General features: G+C 36.2%; 1 protein-coding gene across 1 annotated transcript in view; it reads right to left on the bottom strand.

Annotated features, from left to right (window-relative positions):
* The window catches only part of Thsd7a (thrombospondin type 1 domain containing 7A), a 413,636-nt gene that overhangs the window by 166,246 nt on the left and 223,656 nt on the right, over positions 1 to 23,734 (bottom strand). The window contains exons 3-4 of the mRNA XM_052173249.1: positions 22,150 to 22,398; positions 19,385 to 19,566 (exon numbers count right to left, since the gene is read on the bottom strand). Of these exons, the coding sequence (XP_052029209.1) occupies positions 19,385 to 19,566; positions 22,150 to 22,398 (431 nt within the window). The remainder of the gene's footprint in view (positions 1 to 19,384; positions 19,567 to 22,149; positions 22,399 to 23,734) is intronic.

The raw sequence follows: 23,734 nt of genomic DNA on the forward strand, positions 1-23,734 counted from the left end.
GGTTATAGATCCATGAAGAATTAGTAATATTCTGAGCATAGAGAACTTGAGCCCTATGCTCTTAGTTCTGTAGGCTCAGCTCGCACAGTAAGCATGGTTTTCCTCCAACAGAGATAGTTCTGAACTGTGTCTGGCATTCCTGCTGAAGGATAATCGCCCCATCACTGGTTTTACCTGATATTTCAGATCAAATTAAAGGAGGACTTGGTGTATGTCTGACATGATTCCCACTGCAGAACATAAATTCATTCACTTAAAATTTAACTAATTTTTTCATAGAGAAATGTAATAGGCCATCCAAGGCAACATGACTTACACATTCTAGTTTTACTCTGTGTGCTCCTAAGTGCTTCATAACAAATGCTTTTAGTTGCTATTTCGTTCAAGAAGTCAGCTTGCAGTAGTCTATAATAAAAAGTATTTTCACTAGATAGAGAATTCTCTCTCTCTCTCTCTCTCTCTCTCTCTCTCTCTCTCTCTCTCTCTCTCTCTCTCTCTTTCTCTCTCTCTCTCTCCCCTCTCTCTCTCTCTGATGTTCCATTGTTTGAAGGTTCACACTTTCTCTAACAAAATTTCAACCCTCATTTGTTACCCTCTTTCACAGGTATGAATTGTATTTGATTTTTTTCTTTTTCTGTTACCAGACAGCTCTACAATATACCTCATTATTATATGTTTTGGTTTGCTTCCTTCTTGAGATATGCTGAGTTTCATAGACGCGTAAGATCATTTTTCTCTCACGAATTTAATAAATTTTGAATGTGATTTACTCCAACATGTTTTCTGCCAGAGCAGTCTTCCTGTAAAATATCAGTACCACACATCCCACATCATTACATGCCACAAGTCACTGACTGTCCTTTTCTTTGTCTTCTTCACTATCTTGTCTTTCTTTCCTATAGATCTGATTGTTTCTATTTCTGTCTTCAAGATCAATAATTCTTTGGTTTATTCAACCATGGTAATTTCTAGTTTCTTTCACATCAACTAGATTTATATTTGTTTTTCAATCTCCATTCCTTAAGTCTACTCTATGTTTGTGTTTGTTGGAGAGTTGGAGCATCACTTATGTTGACAATTCTAAGTGGCCTCTCACCCCCATGTAGTCATTCTTCTAGATGACTTTTCCAAGACAGGTTTTCAGCAGGTGTTTCTGAAAGTCCTTGTTTACTTGTTCTAGTGTCTGGGACATTTCAGTGTTTTATTGATATTGTTATTTTGGTTTTTGTTTTGGATAGGAAGTGTCTTTAGAAGGCTTTATATTAAGTTTATTTGGTGCACTAAATTACTGGAAGATACCAGTGATTCTTTCAAGGTCAACTTCATTCATATTAGGCTTAATTTCTTTCAAATTTGAACTTAACTGAGATAGTATGGTCCTTACTTTTAACTTGAGGTACTCAGCAAGTATCCATTATCTTTTCTTATATCAAAACATGATATCTTTAGCACTGGACTGTATCTTAGTTCTTAGTTTTGCAGACAAAGGTTACCACCATGGTGACTCAAGGATTTCATCCTGAAAATATACAGCCACACTCTGACTGAGGACTCACTGAGAGTCTAATATATAGACAAATGGACTCTGCTTATTCACATACAAAGCAGATTCTCTTGGTCTGTGTCCTGTACTGATATTCCTCCAGCCACTTCAGCAGTGCATAATATAGATTATTTTTTACTTCTTTGCCCAACTGATTCTAAGACAACACTTATCTTCTCATCTCTTTTCTGTGGTAGAAAAGAACGTCTGGGGAAGCACATATAAAAGTGTAAAGCTCTGCTCATGTTGTGAACAATATTTGCTGCTTATTTTTAAATACATACAATAGCTTTTTCCCATATTTTGTCAAATTTCAGAGTGTTTATTGGGATGGTTCCAGTTACATTAATTTGCCAGGAAACAGAAGCCTAAAGTGTTTGTTGTGGTGATCCTTTTGAATATTTACTGCTACGATTTTGTGTTATATTACTAATTATACATGCTTTAAGTCTTCTGTGTCTAGCTATCATTGAAAGACTTCTGGTACAGTTAATATTAGCTGGTAATCATATTTATTACTGTGGGTACTTTTTGCCTTAGTAGCCCTAATTTAATCTCCTGTACCAGGCACATGGTTATATGCTATTTCCTTATTTATTTGTTTAGAATGTAGTTCCTTCAGTTAAAATTATCTGGTGCCAGAGAGAATTTTTAGTTGTTTTGTTTGTTTATTTGTTTTTGTTTTTACTTTTAAATTTCAATTGCTTTATTCTTTTTTTTTGTTTTTTACTGGATATTTCCTTTATTTACATTCCAGATGTTATCCCCTTTCCTGATTCCACACCCCCTCCCTCCCAGAGACCCTGTATGCCATACACCCTCCCCCTCCTTCTATGAGGATGTTCCCCCACCCACCCACCCACCTACTCCTGCCGCCCTACCCTAGAATTCCCCTACACTGGGGCATCCATTGAACCTTCACAGGACCAATGGTCTCTCTTCCCATTGATGCCTGACAAGGCCATCCTCTGCTACATATGAGGCTGTGGCCATGGGTCCCTCCGTGTGTACTCCTTGGTTGTTGGCTTAGTCCCTGGGAGCTCAGGGTAGTCTGGTTGGTTGATATTGTTGTTCTTCCTATGGGGTTGCAAACTCCTTCAGCTCCTTCAGGCCTTTCTCTAACTATTGCATTAGGGGCCCTGTGCTCAGACACAGCCTCTCAGGAGAAAGCTATATCAGGCTCCTATCAGCAAGCTCTTGTTGGTACCCATAATAGTGTCTGTGTTTGAAACAATGATTTCATGAAATTTTTAGACAAATGGATGGAACAATAAAATATCATCCCGAGTGTGGTAACTCAATCACAAAAGAACACACATGCACTCACTGATAAGTGGATATTAGCCCAAAAACTCAGAATAGCCAAGATAAAATTTACAGACCTTATAAAGCTCAAGAAGGAAGGAAGGCCAAAGTGTGGGTGCTTTGGACCTTCTTAGAAAGGGGAACAAAATATTCATAGGAGCAAATACAGCAACAATGTGTAGAGCAGAGACTGAAGGAAAGGCCATCCAAAGACTGTCCCACTTGGGGATCCATCCCATATATAGTCACATCTCTATTTTCAACATGCAGAATAATACCTATAATGCACAGAACACTCAACAGCAGATGAATACGGGAGATGAACACATGAATTAATTTTAATGTTTTGGGCCTATCAAAGTTATAACTTTAAGAGATCCTTAGCTTTGAGACTAAATTAGAATTTTTAAAGGCATATATTCTAAAATTAGTATCTGGAGAGGAAGTGTCTTTTTAACATTTCAGATTGGCTAGCTATTAGTGCTCCCCAGTCTAAGTACTGCAGTTAAAAGGTAAGTTCAGACTTCCTTGACTGACAATCATGGATATAACGTATTAACTCCTCTTATACCTCAACATTCCATAGTAATAATGGCACTTACTTCCTAAGCTTAAGGTCTAATCATCAAATAATTGTAAACCACATAGAAGAGTATTTCACATAGGATAAGCACTGAGCATCCTTCTTATCTCCTTCCTCCCTGTCACTATTACATCAAAGAAAATCAAAGGTCCTCAAATCTATGATGTTTGAAACCAGCCTTAGAAAAATTATAAAACATACTAGGGAACTCAGAATTAACAATGATGTAATTTCTCAGAAGAGATAAGTTAGTGTTTCTTACTTGGTCTTCAAGATAAAATGATAAACAAACATATATTTACATAACTAAATTAGATAGCTTTAAGTCTGACTCCTGAACCAATGTTTTTAAATTACAAGTTCAAGCTCTAAACTTATAATAATGAATTTAAGAAGAATTATAATAATAATTATGAGGTTCACTGTGCCCATGAGATAATCAGACCTAGTTGTAGAGGAAATGCGCCAGTTTCTGCTTTGGGAGTGAGAGAGAAAGATTGCCTGTTGGCCTTTATAAAGAAGGCATTGCAAGTATATAGTGCCTTGTGCACATCTGACTAGGTATACTTTTTTATGTGTCCCTGGACTGATGCATGTGTCAAAGAGAGGTGGTGATTTATGCAAGCTCGTGACTTTGTAAAGTCTTAAAACATTCATTTGCGAATGCTAGTCCTCTAATTACACTTGTGGACTCCCTTGCGTAGTGGAGACCTGTGCATCGATGCCATAGCATGTTGAGTCCACTTATTTGCCCTACTTGATTTACACTTTTATGTTAATACAGAAGCAGTGTTGTAGAAATTGTTTCAAAGAGGTCTTTCCAGTAAAATAAATTGTAGTATTTATTACATTAATGTGTAAAATCATCAGAAATGTATTATATTTTTCAATAAAAATATTTTCTGTAAAATGAACAAAAATAGCATTGAAGACTGCATCTGTATTTTCTATGTAGGGTGTGTGTGTGTGTGTGTGTGTGTGTGTGTGTGTGTGTGTTCCTGAATGAGTTTTTAATTCTGTAGTTTCATTTCATTCCTGTGCAAGCCAGAAGGAGGCATCAGATCACACAGACCTGCAGTTACAGGTTGTTGTGAGCCATCTAATATAGGTACTAGAAACTGAACCCAGATACCTTGGAAGATCAATAAGCTGTCATAATCACCAAGCCATCTCTCAGGCCTCACAAAGTGTTTCTTATAATTGAAATGAAGGAAAATCTGGAAAAATTTAAGGTACTAGTTTTTTGGGTTTTTTTTTATTTCCAAGCCTTGTATTTTTGTTTAGCTGTTTATTTTTGAGGTTGTAATTTCATTTCATATTTCTATTTTATCTTTCCTTTGACACATTCAATCTCTCTCATATCATGTTCAAAGTCTCTTTTTTAATAATTGTTTTTGTATGCTTAAATGTATTTGTATATATATAAATTCCTAAACTGTTGAGTCTGTATAACATTACTTTGTGTGTTTTCAGAACTGAGCATTTAGCACTGAACAACCAATGGCCATGTGCTTCTGTGGGAGGACCACCTTGTCTACTCCCAGCCTCACTCAGGAAACCACAGCCAATCAAAATGCAGAGTTGTGGAGCCAAGCACCAATGAATACATCTACAAGATACTCCTTCACCTAAAGCTTCAGAAAATTGCAGAACAGTGGGCAAAAACATTGTAATCAGGAGCTTGGCTATGAGACTGTCTCTTAATAACATTTAAAGCTACACTAATAAAGTCTCATTAACATGAGAGTCCAACATAAGCTGAACAGGAATGGGACAAATGAACATGACAAACTGGGTAGAAAAAAATCCAAAAGGCTTCATCCCTGCACAAAGAACTAAAGTTAAGCCCTTTCAGAAGCCAACTCAATTAGAAAGTTCACAAGGCCAATCTTGAATCTTCTTATGCTTATTTGAGCCAGAATGTCAGAACCCATGGAACCGCTGTTTTATAATTTTAAGTATGATCAGTTACAGTAATCTTATTTGATTAAAAGAAAGTGTTACCTTGATGTATTTTACTACATCACCTGGTGTGAACTGTTTGCATGCTAGACTTCACACTGATTTTTTCAAGTCCCCATTGACTAGTTATGAGTTGTGGTTCTGTTTTCCCATGAACCGTATGCTAAAGAAAGAACAATAGTAATCTCCCACAAAATACATAGATTCTTTATGGCAGTCACTCCTCATGAGAACATGACTCACGTTGATGGCTTAAGAGTGAGTTGAATACATCAAGCAGCATTTACACATAGATAAAAAGAAATCTTCATTTGATGGTGTGCTGCTTTGCAATGCCACTGTGCTGTACTTTCTTATATGGAAATAAATACAGTAATGGGAGATGACATGATTTAAGAATGACTGCCTGAGTAGTTTGAGGCAAAGAAGAATTGTCAAGAGATAGGATCTTTATATATGTATAATAAAAGCAAATCCAAATGTGTGCCATATGATTCTATGAATTTCTTGAATTAGGTAACAATTTCTAATTATAAGCTTATAATATTAATTTTGAGAAAGTCATGTACAGCTAATTTAGCTTATGCATTTATAGGCGATCAGTTTCACAGGGCAGGAAAATATTTTTGAATAGTTCTTATATTTAGTTATGAAAAAGCTGGCTTTGAGTCTGGGCTTTGTCATTTCTTATTTCAGAATGTCAGGGAAAATTATTTTCTAATTAACCATCTAGTCATATAATTATGGAACAACGCTATCTACCACAGTAGATTGGTGTCTTTGCTTTCATTTTTATTATAGATTTTTGAGGCCAGTCAGAAGTCACCATCTTTCTCATTGAAATGGAACCTGTATTTTCAAAGTACATTTGATATACTTCAAGGAGCTAGAATGTAATGGATCTAAGTCATTGTATGCAACAGATATAGGAGAAAACATGTAAAATAATTAGTTCTTTTCCAAATATTTTCCATTTTTTCACTATAACTTCAGATTAAAAATAGTTAAGGTTTACAGTCATAATGCGCCCTTGATACAGAGATTTTTAGAAGCCCAGCTATTCTGTGTGGTGGGATGTGTGGGCTAAAGGTGAAGATAATTTTTCCAGAGCTAGCAAATAATCCAATTACGAATATCTCTTTTATAATCTTTTGGCAATGCTGTGCTCCTTACACTTCTCAGTGACTCACAAAGGAAGGAAAACTGCAATTATTCTGTCTCTAACAACTACAAAAGTAAAATTAGCCATATTTCCTTTTTTCACTTTAGAATAATAATGTGAAAGCTTTGGAAAAGTCTATACTTTTCCAAGAAAGGAGTAATTTTATTTATAATGTAAGCGTATGTCAACATATTTACAACATATTATAAAGGCTCCTTGCATAATACATCTGCCACTGGGCTTCTCAAGACCAACATACAATTAATGTTTTATGCAAAGATTCGGAGCAAAACTCTTATTTTAAAAAATTTTCTCCTTTTCTTAACTAAACCAGATAAGCAAATATGTAAATGAAAAACCATATTTATTTGCCATGTACTGAAATCACATCCTGATGGTAGGCCTCAAATGTGTTATAACATTAAGTCTTGTCAGAGGAAAGAGAAACAAAGGAAGGAGTAGCCAGTGGGTCAAATAGATTGATTCAAGATGATATTTTGTAAATCAGATGTCCAGTAAGTCCACATGCTCTAACTGAAGGAAGCTCTCCACCTTTCTTAAACCCATTTCCAAATGACAGGAGAGCAAAAGCACCCAGACATTGATGGATAAGTATGGGTTATAATAAAGAAGTTTAATGGAGAGAAAGCACTATGCCCTCCCTTAGAAGCTTAACATCTTAAGAGTTTGGAATGAATATGAATGAAGTAATTGTAAAAGAATGTAATTACATATAGTGAAATAATATATTTTGCAGAACCATAAGAAGGTTATGGACTTTGAATAAAGGAAGATGATTGAAGATCATATAGCTACTTAAAGTGAGACTAGATAGTTATGTAATCAGGAAAGTGGCTGAAGGCATTTTAAATGATGAAAGAATAATAGATGTAATCTGTTTGTGTTGCAGGGTCCTTACCTTCAAGAGACATTATATTCTTTCTTGTGGGTATAAGCAGAATAGATTCTTACACTGAGGCTATGAAGCTTTGTTGAGTACAAAGTTTTAAAATGATAAAGAAGTACATCAAATGCATATCGTTATAAAAATATTTTAATACATAAAAAGTCATGCATTGCCTTCAATATTTCATTTTTAATTAATAAAACCTACAATATCATACTTGTATACAATGCACTTTGTCAACACATCTGTTTTTAAAATGATTCTGTGAAATAGTAACCATTACACTGGGCTCCAGACTAAGAATATTATAATACGGATCCTTGCATTTTGAATGGGGCTTTTTTGTGTATGCAATAAATGGTGAAACCTTTCCAAGATGAATCTGTTGTCATGTCTTCCTCTCCCCATTGCTGTTCTCTCCCCAGTTTATTTCCCTTTTTATTGCCCATTGCTTTTAGAAGGAATAAATATTAATGAGTTCCACAATGTAGTTTGTACTCCTCGGTTAACACTGGAGAGAGTACCTACTCCCTGTTGAGTAATCATTAGCAAGGCAGTGAACAGCTAGTGCCAGCCACAAACCATTTCTTTTACATCCTCACATAGCAGGACTGTGCCTCTGAGAGAAATGCTATTCATTCTCCAGTGCATGTCCCTGAGAGCTAGTTTCAGGAATCCTTCTGGTGCTATCAGTCATCTACATCAGACTCCACAAAATAATGCTTAAGGGTTACAAAAGGAATACAGAGCAGAGGCAGTTGATCTGATCGAGTCATGGTAGGAGAAATTTGATCCTCCATCTTTCTCCTATTAATGAACAGCCCTGTACTAACTAACAGTTGTGGATTCTTCCCATCTCAGGAAATAGGGCTGATGAAGTACAATGAAATAATATTGTCACCCCCCAAATTTTCCAGTAAGATATAATAGACTTTTACAGAGAAACAGCCAAGCAACCTAAAACAGGACTTGGTGAGTGTAGATTAGACAACTTCACCTCTGACAAGAAGCAGTGGGCTCCTTCCATCCACACTTTCTCCCTGGTATTATTGTAAGTATAGGATGAAGGCTTTTCTGGACATATACACTTAACCTCCTGTTTCTCATCTTAAAATAGTAATTCTGTTTGTCCATATACAGAGGCCCATAGCAATGATAGAATTAAAGCAAGATTAACTGAGACACATTTAAGAAGTGTAAGGTTTAGGGTCCTTCACACTCCAGGTCTCTCCAACTGTTAATAAAGCCTGAGTGGTTTTAGTCATTGTTTTCTTAAAAAAAATAGAATACCATAAACATTGTATCTGCTTTGGAAGTCAGTCATACACTCTCCTCCAGAGTCACAATCCTTCCCAGTGTTTAGCAACTAGTTTTCATGAGGTGAATCATTATTATGGTTACCATAATCCAACACACACAGAAAGGTCACTGCACATCATCAGGGATTTGCATTTTCTTAAAGTATTCAGGTGGTTCTTGAATGCTACGTTGATATTATAAACTTTAGAGAGCAATCATTTACCTGATAAATAAGTCCTTGTATGGGTTAAAATTGATTATCAACTTGACAAGACATAGAATCAGCACAGAGAGGAGTCTTTGGGTAAGTTTTTTGTGGGTTTTTTGTTTGTTTGTTTTGTTTTGAGTGTTTTTTGTGGATAGTTTATATTCTCTGTGGGGACTGGTTACATTGACATATGAAGAGACATCTTAACTTTAGGTGATGCCAATTCACAGGCCAGTGTTCTGTACTGGATAAAAAATAGAAGGCAAATTACACACCGGTATTTATTTCTCTCTCTTTCTTGACTGGATGCAATGTGTTCAGCAGCCTCATGCTTCAACCACCACATCTTTCTAACCATGGTGGACCTTACCTCAAGCTGTAAGGTAGAATAAATCATTTCTCCCTTGAGTTGTTTCTAGATAGGTATTTTATCACCGTAAAGAAACTCATCTCCAAATTCTTATCCCAGAATTGTCCCTGTCTAAAGGAAATACAGGGACAAAATGTGGAGTAGAGACTGAAGGAAAGGCAATTCAAAGATTGCCCCACCTGGGGGTACACCCCATAAACAGACACCAAACCCTGATATTATTCTGGATGCCAAGAGATGCTTGCTGACAGAAGCCTGTTATAGCTGTCTCTGGAGAGGCTCTGCCAGAGTCTGACAAATACAGAGGGAGATGCTCATAGCCAACCATTGGACTTATCAGGGGGTGCCCAATGGAGGAGTTAGAGAAAGAAATGAAGGAACTGAAAGGATTTGCAACCCCATAGGAAAAACAATAATATCAATCAACCAGACTCCCCAGAGCTCCCAGGACTAAACCACTAACCAAGGAGTAAACATGGAGGGACCCAGGGCTCTAGCCACATATGTAGCTGAGTGTACTGGCTGGTTTTGTGTGTCAACTTGACACAGGCTGGAGTTATCACAGAGAAAGGAGTTTCAATTGGGGAAGTGCCTCCATGAGATCCAGCTTTAGAGCATTTTCTCAATTAGTGATCAAGGGGGCGGGAGGGCCCCTTGTGGGTGGTACCATCTCTGGGCTGGTATTCTTTGGTTCTATAAGAGAGCAGGCTGAGTAAGCCAGGGGAAGCAAGCCAGTAAGGAACATCTCTCCATGGCCCCTGCATCAGCTCCTGCTTCCAACCCTGCTTGAGTTCCAGTCCTGACTTCCTTTTGTGATGAACAGCAATACAGAAGTGTAAGCTGAATAAACCCTTTCCTCCCCAACTTGCTTCTTGGTCATGATATTTGTGCAGGAATAGAAACCCTGACTAAGACACTGAGGATGACATTGTCTGGCATCAGTAGGAGGAGAAGCTTTGGTGCTGTGAAGGCTCAATTCCCCAGTGTAGGGCAATGAGGTGGGAATGGGTAGTTGGGAGGGGGATCATCCTCATAGAAGCAGGGGAAGGCGGGATGGGAGAGGGGGTTTCTGAAGGGAAAACCAGGAAAGGGTATAACATTTGAAATATAAATACATAAAATATCCAATTAAAAATGTTAAAGAAATTAACTAATATAAACCATCTTTTTGAAGGTCAGCTGCCATCTTTTTGAAGGTAAGCTGCAGTATAGCATACCCAGGAGCTACTTGGGTAGACCTAATGCGCATGCCAATAGATTTCCCATGTCAGTCTCATGAAGGGTAATTTCTGAACTTCAAGTAGAGAAAACTGCAAAAGTAGAGAAAGTTTTAAATGCAATAGTATCAGGATTTAAGATTTCTGATGACAAGGATCGAAGCTGTTTTTGAAAAATTTTATCTTCAACATATCATACTTTGCTGTGACTGAATAGTTGTTCAACTACAATCAATTGAGCAGATGAAAGAATGCCAAGAAAAAATGCCTAAACTGAAGACTGCACATAGGTGCAGAAAAGTAACACTTGAGAAAGCAGACGTAGGATGAGTTCCGCATCAAGTACCCAGTTCTCCCTGCATCCTCCCTGAATAAACACACACTTTTTCAATCAAGCAAACCATTAGCAAGAGCTTTAATAAATATGATCATCATCATAGGTGCTATAACTATTATTTTTATCGTGAGTGTTAGGGATCTAAGTTTAGATATTTATAAATATTGCAATAATTTTACATTGTTGAAAATCATGTACTTTTCTAGTTTCTTAACATATCATAAAGTTATCAACTAATATGCAATATTCTTTTGATCATAATGTTTTCCATATATTTTGTTAGAGTATCATGTGCATCATTGTTCAAGAAGGATGTATAAATAATAATTTTACCCTCTTTATAATTTTTCAGTCAATGGCATTATATTTTCCATTAATAAATTGAAGCAACAAACAGAAATGAGAGAAAGGAATAGGTAAGTAGTTATAATATTTTGTTCTTTCATTCCTTCAACTTAAAAGAGTTAATCATCTGAAAGCACCATTGGAGTTATATTTGGAAATATAATATTGTATTCTAGAGATACTGCACAAAATTTTGGGAAATTATGATCATTAAAGAACATTTTCAAATATCATTTAATTGATCTAGTCATTTATTCTAATTATGTTATTTCCTTTGTAAGGTAAAATTTTCGGTTCATCATACTAAACAAATCTAGCATCAATAATTATATTATTAAATACAATGCATTATGTTAGTCCATCTATTTTATGGCAGTAGCAATTTAGTTGTAGCATCAATTACCCAGGATCCCAAGTAACAAATACTTCTCAAATTATTTCCAAACAATAGAACAACAACAACAAAAGAAAGAATCACTTTTAAATACCTTCTATGAAGCCACTATTACTTCAATGCAAAAGTCTCATAAAAAGCATAATAGCAACAAAGAAAAATTACAAATATTTGTGAACTGAATGCCAGCATATCACACACACACACACACACACACACACACACACACACACAAACACAAACACACAAACACAAACAGGTATGCATCACAATCAAGTTGATTTTACCCAGAAGTTATTGGGATGATTTAACATACATAAACTTATAATATTATGAATACTAAAAATGAATGTAAAGACATAAATCACATACACACTTCAATAGATGCAGAAGAGGACTTTGACAAAAATCCAACATGCTCTTATGACAAAATTCCTAGAGAAAATGGGATTATAGGAAAAATACACCATCATAATAAAGACTACATATGACAAACACACAAACACCATCATCATCACAAGTGAAGAAAAATGTGAAAGAATACTGGGAAGGGGACAGGAATATCTACTACCCTTCTCTTTTCAATACAGTACTGGAAGCCTTAGAAAAGTATGAAGGCAACAGAAGGAAATTAAAGAGATACAAACGGGAATAGAATAAGTCATATTATTTCTGTTTACAAATGTATTAAACACACTATTAAAAAACTCTTTTCCAGCAATTCTCTAGAAATCAACACTTACTTTTAACACTGGCAGTACCAATGTGTATCAACAATATCAACATATGTACCAATAATAAACATGCTAAGGAAGAGATTGCAGAAACACTTCTATTTGCAATAGCTGGGGCGGGGGAAGCCTAGGAACAAGTGTAGTCATGAGGTAAAAGACCTCTACAATGAAAACTTGAAATCTCTGAAGAAAGATGAGTGAGATGCTAGAAGATGGCATGGACACCCATGTTCATGAATTGGCAGAATGACTATAGCAAAAAGATCATCCTACCAGAGGTAATTTACAGACTCAAAATAATGTGTACACCTGTGATATTCTTCATAGACAAAGAAATGTGTGGTCTTGGTTGGTGCACGGGACTGTAGAAGTCCTATGCTGTCTTTAGGCATGTTCTTTAATGATTTTAACCTATGCCTTTTTATCCCAGGTGGTACCATTTGTTATTTCCCCAGCTTTATTTCCCCACCTAGAACCCCCAACATGACCATCAATTTGAATGTAAAACTAGCGTTGAGTGCAGGCCTATCACCATGTCTCTTTTTCACAACTTGAGGCTAAGGCTGACCTGCAATGCAGTCAGCTCTCTGGAAGGGTAACCTGGGATTCCAGAAACACTCAGAGCTTTAACCTCACGAGGGGGGATACAGGAAGGTGCTATTCCTGGGTCATGCTGCTTATTCATTTCACTGCTCCTAAGTCACTCTAATGCATCACATTCAACCTACACCATTTCCCACCCTAGGACAACCGCAGAGAGCATCAGCATAACTTTGCTGGTTTGTTCTGGGAATTCCTTCATCATGGCTTGGCTTCTGCTCTTAAAAGCATTTGAAATAACATCGTATCTTGGGTGCCTAAGTAGTTTTGAAAAGATGATTTCCAGATAATGTAGCCTGTCATCCTGCTGGAAGTGGAATGGGAAAGCTACTTATAAGGATGTATATTCAGAAAAATAAAGTTAAATGGCATGGAGAAGAACACCAGGAAAGGCAGAAACAAAGAGACGGCTTTCTTGCATTCAGTTGCAGGCTCCTTTTAAAGTCACCTTAAGGATGAAAGTACAAAATACCAATACCATAAAGCTAGCTACTATAACTGGAAGAGAGAGAATAAATGTGTTTTTAAATGTTCAACTACTTTTAAAACAAATATAGAATTTCAAATGCCCCAACTCATCATTTGATTGAACACCTCTACTCAAATTCAGAGGTAGCATTAGTTCCCCTTGATAGGTGATGGGTAGAGCAAGTGTGACTGTGGTCACTGCCTGTTACAGAGGGATTTAAAGAGAGAATCCATTAAACATTTGAGCAGCAGCCATTTTTCATACAAATTGCATCATTTTACAGCAGTGGCTGTAAATGCACCAAGCATGTGACCTAAGCCAAAGGCATGGTGTGATTGTTTGCATGTTCAGCTGACTTTAGAACTTCCCCAATACAGTTTTTCTTTGATTGCATTTTTGTTTGAATGCCTCCTGAAATCTCATGGGTGGGCTCTTCCTTCCATAAAATGTCTCAAAAGTCACCTCCAGGTAAAATACTAACTACCCTAATTTAATTCTCACCAGGTGAGTACTTATTTGCATTTATCCCTTTAACCTCTGTACTTTTTCTGTATTCATGAGGAGACTTCAGAGGATGGCAGCCCCTCCTTCCTGCTCCCTCCACAGGGCTCACTGGCCAGAAAGATCTGACTTTTCAGAGTTATTATCCTACAACTACCTTGCACCTTGTCTACAGTGCAAGTTTGTTTCTAAAAAGTAGATAGCATGCCTTTTATTTATGTTTCAGTGTATCACATTAGGCTTACTCAAGCACAATGTGGAATGTTTAGACATGTGAAAAATTATAGAACATACTTAATTTCTCTCAATAAAGGCATTTATTGACAAACTTTATATATCTGTTTGCCTGGCTATTATATATACAGTATAATAATACATGATGGAAGTCTTAGAAATCAGTGATTATTTTTTCTTGTAATCTATACCTCTAATGATGTTGTATTAACTTCTGAGAAGCATGAGACTGTTTACACATCATGGGACAGCTTGATACATTTCTAGGATGCCAAGAGCGAATGCACACCTCTCTTTCTGAGATGGATAAGAATCTCAGCAATAAAGCTGTGGAGTTCCTCCTAGGATGATGATGACTATAATGCAAATTTTTGATAGAAAAAATCATGAAAAATGATCCCATCAACCTATTATTTCAAAAGTGACAGACAGGAAAGATACATCATTAACCTTTGATGTGCTGTGATAGTTACTTTCTGTGATAAGAGCAAATTAGTACCATAAGCAAAGCCCTTCTTTACTTCTTCAAGATAAAGTATTAGTTGATGTGTGCTTATTAGAACTATAAAGAGCTATAAGAATAATGAGTTTATATTATACTTAGGACCCATGTGACTATTTTATTCTTATTTCATGGTATAATATGAGTGTACAAACTGCCTACATAGTCCAGTTTATTTATTCCTTCCAACTTTCTTTTATCAGCATTATCCATTTCTGCTGTTGTATTTCACCTCAAAGGCTCACAGTGTCAACTGTCTTTTGGATAACCTGAGCCTATCTACTTTTTAATCCAGGTTTTATTACTCTACTTCTAATGGAACACTTGTACAAATTTTCTATAATGCATATCACTGTCAGGATGATCTATAGTTTTATATTGTTTTAGTTTATAATTCAGACCATGCTTAATCTGCACACAATGGAAGAATCCCGAGGTTATTGTTCTTAAAACCTACTTTTGTTTCCCATTGAACTCTGGAAGCAATCGATTCATTCCTACTCATCCAATGATGAGTGCACAATGACCAATGTTTTTAGCAGCTGTGTCAGATATACTCAGCTACCTCCCTACCTATTCTAACCTGTCAGTCTCCAATTAGGGTCAATTTTTGCCTTGGTATGAGCTGGCCACCATTTATAGCTGCCTGGAATCCTGATCAGATGGGTGAACTGAAAATGTCAAGGTTTCCACATATAATTCTCAGTATGGATCTTGCTAGCCATTTCCTCTAAAGGTATACAGCAGCCCTGTTACTAAAGGTATACAGCAGCCCTGTTACTGGCTATTGTAGAAGAAACACTGTTAGGTTTTCAAGAGTTACCAACCAGCAGCAGCAGCAGCACATGAGCTAAATGTAGACACTCTCCATTTTCATTTGGATACAGTTTTTCTTACTGTCCATAGATGCTACAGTAGCATAAATAATATTCTAATGATTATTTGATTGTCACATTTAGAGGGCTAGGGTGTATTATACTAAACTTATTTGCATATACAATATTCTAATGATCATTTGATTGTCACATTTAGAGGGCTAGAGTGTATTATACTAAACATATTTGCATATACAATATTCTAATGATCATTTGATTGTCACATTTAGAGGGCTAGGGTGTATTATACTAAAGATATTTATATGGATAATCATTTATGTTTTAATTGTTTTTAAATTAAAGCTGGCACATGTGTTTTTCCTGACTCATGCGGTTTGATTTACTTAGCAATGGCACATATAACAATGAGTGAAGTGATAAAAGTGGCCCTGTTCTCATGATAGTATGTTCATTGGCATTCCATTTCATATTGAGACCTGCCAAAATAATAAAGGAAGTATATGTGAAGTTCATATTACACTTTCTTTGGGTATGTGTATGTAAAGATTATTTTGAGTCAAATTATTCTATTTTGAACTGATGTTAAAAACACCTTGTTACTTGTGAAAACAGAATAAAGCACACTGTGAATCTGCAAAAGAAAGTGTGAAATTTGTTCTTTGAAATACGTGCAATATAGATTGCTTAGGGCTTGAAATGGTCATGGCAATACAATCAAGATTTCTTAGGATTATTGTATTCTTTTTTTATTAGATATATTATTTATGTACATTTCAAATGTTATCCCCTTTCCTGGTTCCTCCCCCCCCCAGAAAATCCCCATAAGCCATCTCCCCTCTCCCTGTTCCCCAATAAATTCTCTTCTGCATCCCTGTCCTGGTATGCTTCTACACCAAGGCATCGAGCTAATGGAGCTTGGTTGTATCAGGTGATTTGAGATCAAGTTCTCCCTCCCTCCCATCCCTCTCCTCCTTCCCTCTCTGTCTCTCCTTTTTCTGTCCCTGTCTCTCTGTTTCAATGTCTCTCTATCTCTCTGTCTCTCTGACTCTTCCCCCTCCTTTCCTCTTTATTAATAAGATCTCGCCTCTTCATATTTATTGAAGGAAAACAGGCTATGGTCAGTCTTCACAGTGGACAGCCTAATTGCCTTCCATTCGCTTGTATTTGTAATCCATATGCAATACCCTGGGGATGCTGGTTGACTGGGTCAGATTCAAGGGAGAAGTCACAAGTTCTATGTTTTGAGAAAGAAAAATAGTAACTTTTAAGAACAACTCGATGTTTTTAAGGAAAAACAAAACAAACAAATTCAAGTTTATTATTATTCTTAGTATATAAAGGATTACACATCCCTAAGTAACTAATGGCACACATTCCAGGCATAAATATTCATTTTAGGTGAAGTCATTATTTTTGTATCTATTGGCCTTCCTTTCGCATTTGCTTTATTCTAACACACATCTTAACAAGGATATATTTGTGTTCCTGTCTCTCTCTTTTACTTTTTGTTTAAGTAACGATACTCTGTGTTCCTGTTTGTTACATTTAGTTCTCTGTAGTGGTGAAGTAAGAAGAGCTGGGAGGGACTCTGAAAAAAAATAATTTAAAACATAACCAGTTGCTGTTCTGAATTCTCAAGATCTTTTGCAGGTAATAACCTGCACAACATAATTGATATGTAGAAACTAATATCTGATCTACATCGAGCAATGAAATTATACTACTCTGAAAGACTGCTATAACAAATCTACCCACAAGTTTCAAAAAGGCAGCCATTAAAGTGGCCAAAAATTTATTCATGTCCTAACATTTGTGTTTTATGCTAGCACCTTATAACCTAAAGGTACATTAGTAGTAAAATTTTCCTGAGGCTATATTCACAAATGAGATGACTTGCTGAGGAAAATTATTGGACACTGAACTATTAAATTTTGAAAGTTGTAAAACTTCAGTGATTATCTTTGGTCAGTGACTTGGTTTCTTTTTGCTGGGATAGAGAAGCCACTCTTGGGTTTAAAAAGCGTATATTTCTCTGTCTGTGTTCTCCTTGACCCTTCCCTCCCTGCCCCCTCCCGATTATTCTTGTTTAGAATTCTTCTCAAAATATTCTGGTTTTGAGTTTTGTTTTTGTTTTTGTTTTGTTTTCCATTTCTCTACCTACACACATTGGAGGAAGGTGTCTTCTATTCCTAATTGTCAAATATACCATCATCCTCTGAACGCCCCTTTGTTTTAATTTCTTTCATTGTTTTGCCTTAACACAATTTCTTCTTCCCGAAGAAACTCCTATGCTCCACAGCCTCACCCTCTCTTCTCTAAGTACTTTGTTAGTCATTATTCTGCTCAAGTGCCATTTTCAACAGTTTTCCTAAAACAGTTTTCAAGTGTATCACAGTATTATAATGTATCACAGCTATTGTTTTGTGTACCATCCTGGTGAAGTTAACCATTTTATGAAATGAAATCTATGTTCGTATATTTATGCTCACTATTTTATGTACCTTTGGATCTTTGGTGATATCCAATTTGCTGATATTCAATAAGAAATGTTGCAATGATTAGTCCTGGGAGTTTTGTTGTTATTCAGATAATAGGCATGTGAGAACTGTTTAAAAGTACTCAGTATAAACTTGGGTACATAATGATGGGGATTCTATAGTTGACTAGGCCATTTTGAACACACTAGCTCTTTTGCATGCTTATGTGTCCATCCCCTAAACTGAAATAAATAAATAATAATAAAATAAGGGTGAGCTCTGTAGTTTTCTGTGCATATAAAGTCAAGCATTTGGAATGTAGTCAGGAATTATGTTGGTTTATTAAAGGGATGGTTGGGATGGTTGGAGGCTCTCCTCCAAGATCAATGACTTCACTAGCCTCAAGTATTTGGCAGGGTTCTAGTACAAGGCATGAACACTCTTGTGTCTAAAGCCCAGAGATCATAGCAGAAGAGGAAGTGGGAAGATTGTAAGAGTCAGGGGAACAAAATTTTGCTGTGATATTTTGTCTCCTAGAAAGATAAGAGAAACCATACCCAGGAAATCTTATCTATACAGCTGCCTAAAGAGGTCCTGAACAAGGGCAGCATCAGTGGACACGCTAACATAGAAGGGAGACATCTCGTTGAGATTCCACCTAGACAATGAGCAGGAGAAATAGTCTTCTCTAGGGAAGAACCCCAAACACTGGTCAGCTCTGAAATTATATAATCCAAGACACATTATATAAACTGAGCAGGTTTTATTTATGTACTTAGGAGGCATATATATATATATATATATATATATATATATATATATATAGTATTTATATATATACAATATATATTGTATTATATATCATATATAATAATATTGTATTAATATATATTGTATTTAGGAGCATATATATATATGCTCAGTCTATATAATATAATATACAAATAATAAATTACATATAATATGTAACAAAATAGCATCAAGAAAAAACAATGTATATATAAATTTTTAGTACCTTCATTAGTTTTTCTTAATCATAGTTTATCAAAGTAAGAATTTTTGAAAATGTTGGTTGTAACTATTTTTTATTTTACATATTTGTACTATATGTATACGAAATCAATTTCATTTTAGTTTTATAATTTATTCCCTCTAAATGTTGATTCAAGAAACTTTTACTATTGTTTTAAATAGATGTGTCAACGATTTATACCTGACCAAAGCCAGAGCTGCATTAAGTTTCTCACCTGCTCTGATATAGGTTACACTTTAGCTGGCTTGGACTTCATTCATAGTGTGAATATTAGATCTTCCTACCCGCCATGGCCTATCTACATCCGTCAAGGGCATCCACCTGCTTGACTTTCATGAACCAGCCATTTTGAGGAGTACCACCTACCTTCCTTGTCCTTTTGTGTATTTGCATGGGAGAGCAGGTTGTCGTTGGTTTGTATGCAGTATAGTTCCCGGGTCTGGATGCCACCTCCACAAAGGGCTGTGTGGTTGGCACGCCGCTTGTCCTGCTGAGTAAGCAAAGGGTCCACGTGGCACTCTGTCCACTCAGTAGTCCTCCAGCCATACCTAGATGAGGAGAAAGCCGTGGGGGCAAAGGTGCTTATTCAGGAAAATGGTTCTCCATTCTTTTCTGGTTTTCTTCTGAAACTTAAACTCACAAAACCTGATCCTCTGGATCCAGTATAGACTCCCAGTCTGATGAAGACTGATTTAGTTCCAATTATGTCATTGTCCTCAGTTGGGCCCCCTTTAGAGGGGGTTAAATGCAGAGTGAGCCTGTTTTAATTGCAACTACTGGAAGTTTCTTATCAATATTTTATGAAATAAGGACATAATGCTGAAAACATTAAATTTTATGTGCAATTAAACTGAACTCAAGCTCGCCCTTCCTTGGTGCTTATAAACAAAGGAAGGCTGAATCTGAGAATGCCAAACATTCTAAGTGATGATGAGCCCAAACACTTGTTTTGCCTTTAATAAAAATGCATGAAGATTGTGTATTCATATTGGAGCAAAGTTATAATTGCAGGCTAGGATTTAAAAATATAACAGCAATTCAGAGCTTTCTCATTACTGTCAGGAATCAGAAGACTTTCATGTACATGCTCCGTAGAGCCCAGAATTCCCGATGAATGCCACAGAAGGATGGGAAGAGCTGACTATGCTGTTAGTAGAGCACAAAAAAGATGATCCCTAAAGCTCAGAGCTCCAGTCAAGATTATTATGTGAAAGGAATGCTGCGTTTCTCAGCTTTACTTTCCCTAGAAGGAGATAGACAGGGAAGCATTTCCTCATGTCACCAGCAATAGAAAGTGATGGCATATTTCCACCTCTAGGAAAATAGATACCTTAAAAGCCCAGAGGAAATGGCTCAAGTAGCACTTTGTCAGTATAACCCAGGCGCTTCCCCATGGATCAGATTAATAGCTAGTGTAGATATAAATGAATGTGCTTATCTCAATTAGACAGAAAGGTTAAAGGTGCCCTCAGATGTCTGCTCTGGGTACTTGGCTCTGTCAATGGTGAGTAATTTGCCAGTGAAGATGGGATTGCTTCCCATTTTCATTTTTATAAGTGGGGGGGGGGGTTGAGGCTGTACAATTGTGGGATTGGGCCATCAAGGAACAGCACTCACTTGTTTGAGAAGGAAGGACATTTCTAGAAATAATGATCATTGAGAGTTGGCTGTAGAAATAGGGTACAGATGAGTAAAACCAAAGAGCTGGTTTTCTATGGGAGTTAGAAAGAAATTAAAAGAAAAAAAACTAAAAGGCATTCCAGTTTAAATCATGTAAGGAGTCCTATGATAGAAACAGACTTTCATTAATATAAATAGGAGGTATATTGTAAGGAAAGTGCTGCCCTAGGAAATGGAGAAGATAAAGACTACCAATAGTATCCATTTTGTTAGTGGTACATGAAAAATTGAGATGAAAAAACAAGGCACCAATGTTAGACCAAAAAAAGAAAAAAAGAAGAAGAAGTAGAAACTTCTGGGAGAGACAATGTCCTAGAAGTCTGGACAGTGTCCTTCAATTCCTAAATAGAGAAGAACCACGATAGTCAGTAGGACCCCGAGGATTTGTTAATTCTTTGTTATATGGGCAGACTATGGATGATTCCAAAATGCAGTAGAAGGCTTCATGCAAACAATTGCTATTTTGTTTATCTCTAAGTGTAGTAGGTGCACTAATTTGCCTCTTCAGTGGTTTATGAAATTTAAACTATATCCATGCCCTTTGAATCGATGAACAGTTGAGATAAGTTCCCAGTGGAGTGTGTACACTAAGATTCTTTAAATTGCTTTATAATAGTCTATATTCAAAGAAGAAATTTTGTTAAGATAATTCATTGTAATGTTTTGGAAATAGTATTTTCAAGGAAAAATGAGGTTAGAATGGCAAATATTTTAGATCTAGCCTTATATTATCTGAAGTCAATGAATATTTATTAGACACTTACTGTACACTATGATATATGCTGGCAATGAAGCAAAAAGCAAATGAATAAACAAAACATATAAAATCCTAACATCTGAAAGCCACTATTTTGATATAATTCTTTACTTAATTAAAATTATTATATACATTACTGAATTTTAGTAAGTCATAGGAATCTATGTCTTAAAAGCTTGGAGGTTGACAAACAGTGGACCAAAGAGAAGGTTAACATGTCTCTTACTTTTGTCAATAAAGTTGTATTGGAACATGGACACTCACATGTTGCCTATATGAGTGCTCATGGTGCTGAATCATTGCATCCGAGATATATGCACCCTGCCCAGTCTAATGTTTTCATTGTGTGTCATCTACTAAAATAATCCCCAGTCGGTATTATAGACTACACTAAGAGAATAGCTGTTAAAAGTTAAGCTTTTAGGTTATAATCTTCATGAAGATTTGGACAGTAGCTGTTAAAGTTACTTCAATTCTATAAAGGATGCACGTTTTTAATAGATAAAGTATGCAATGAGATGTTCTAGTTTTCTGTTAAAAAACATGTAAGAAAAACTCGGCCTATTCATACTATTGAGTCTGAACTAATAATATTTAAGTCAAAATACTGATAAAACAGTTATTAAATATTTGTGATGTCAGATAGCTGAAGGAGCGTGGCCTTTGAGTACACCACGTTCTTCCTTCTACTCACGTAGCACAGAGGACAGCTCCATCTCCCTGAGACAAACAGGGCTCTTTCTCCTCAAGGTCTGGACATTCCTTCTCACTTCCAATCGGAAACTGCCTGATGGTCCTTGTCCTTACTCGAGTGCCTGTAGGGGATGTGGCATCGTGGCATGTTTTTGAACATGGGCTCCATTCCAACCACTCAGACACCTGGCACTCTTTGGTGATCACACAGGACTGGAGGGTCATGGGCAGTCTCTCTTGTTGGCAAAAGCTGTAACAAAGCATTGATATTTCACCTTAGTCTGGCAGGCAGTTAGAGATTCCAGGATAAAATCAGATTGGACAGTTTAATTTCTATGGGGGCACACAATGTACAGTATCACTGAAAATATGCTAACATTTGCCAAGTATGGTAGAAAAATTAGCTGAATATTAACATTTGCCTAACATCCTTTGTGTGTCTGTGGGGGATTGGTTGTAATGTCATTCACAAAGATATAGAAAAGAAAGGGACACACAGAAATAGAGTAATGCTGAGTTTACCACATTGTTTATTATTCATTCTCAGTTTAATTTAGAAAAGGAGAAACCTGAAGTTGTTAATATATGTTACCTTCTATTCTATTCTAATAATTTAAATAAGCATTTCTACTTAGCTTTGTACTTGTGAAATACAAAACATAATTTAATATGTGCTTTAGCATAATTTTATGCTGGCTATAACTTAACAGTTATAACATAAGCATATCCAAATATATCAACCTTTCTTATTTATACCTTTATAAATTTCACATTTTATGGGTATATGTACATGCATGTTCATGTATGGTGTATCCAGCATCCTGTATAGGGTGTCTGGTTTTCTGGAGCTGGGCTTGTAGATATTTGTAAGTTCCTTGATGTAGGTGCTGAGCTGGGAAGGTGGGTTCTCTAGAAGAGCATCAAGTGTTTTCAACCAATGAGCAATCCCCAACCTCTCTAATGAATATGAAATATTTGGGAATATCCCAATTAAATACACAATAAATAATAAAAAGGGACATTTATATTACTACATATTATGGAGATATGCTCTAAAGTTATCTTTAATATTTACTTTCCAAATAAAATATTGTGTTCAAATTCTTGTCTTTAATACTCCTTGAATCTGAGGCATATTGAATTCAACTTGAAATATTAACAAATAAGGCAAAAGATGGCATTATGAATGTCAACAGCTAAGGGTCCAAATAGCTTGAATTTTACTAGATTGCACTGATGGTTAGCTGGACTCTTATACAGACTCAATACCGGATACTGTACATTCATAGAGGAAGCCTGCTGTGGTAATAGTAATCTGGATTGATGGCAGAATTCACTGATCATTCCCTCTCATTGAGGTTCCATATTAATTTGTGTTAATTGCCCACAGAGGGAGGCAGGCCCATTGTACTACAACAACTTACATCCTGTTGACTTAATCCTACCACCATGCATAATTTTGAAAACTGTATTCTCAAAAGACAATTAGAGCTGAAAACATCAAAGTCAATTTGTTGAATTTGAAAAGTCGGACAAAAATCATCAGAGAATGGTCAAAAAAATGTCTGTGAGTTAATTCTGTGTCT

This window comes from Apodemus sylvaticus, chromosome 2 (genome assembly GCF_947179515.1).
Source record: "Apodemus sylvaticus chromosome 2, mApoSyl1.1, whole genome shotgun sequence".
Classification (NCBI taxonomy): Eukaryota; Metazoa; Chordata; class Mammalia; order Rodentia; family Muridae; genus Apodemus; species Apodemus sylvaticus.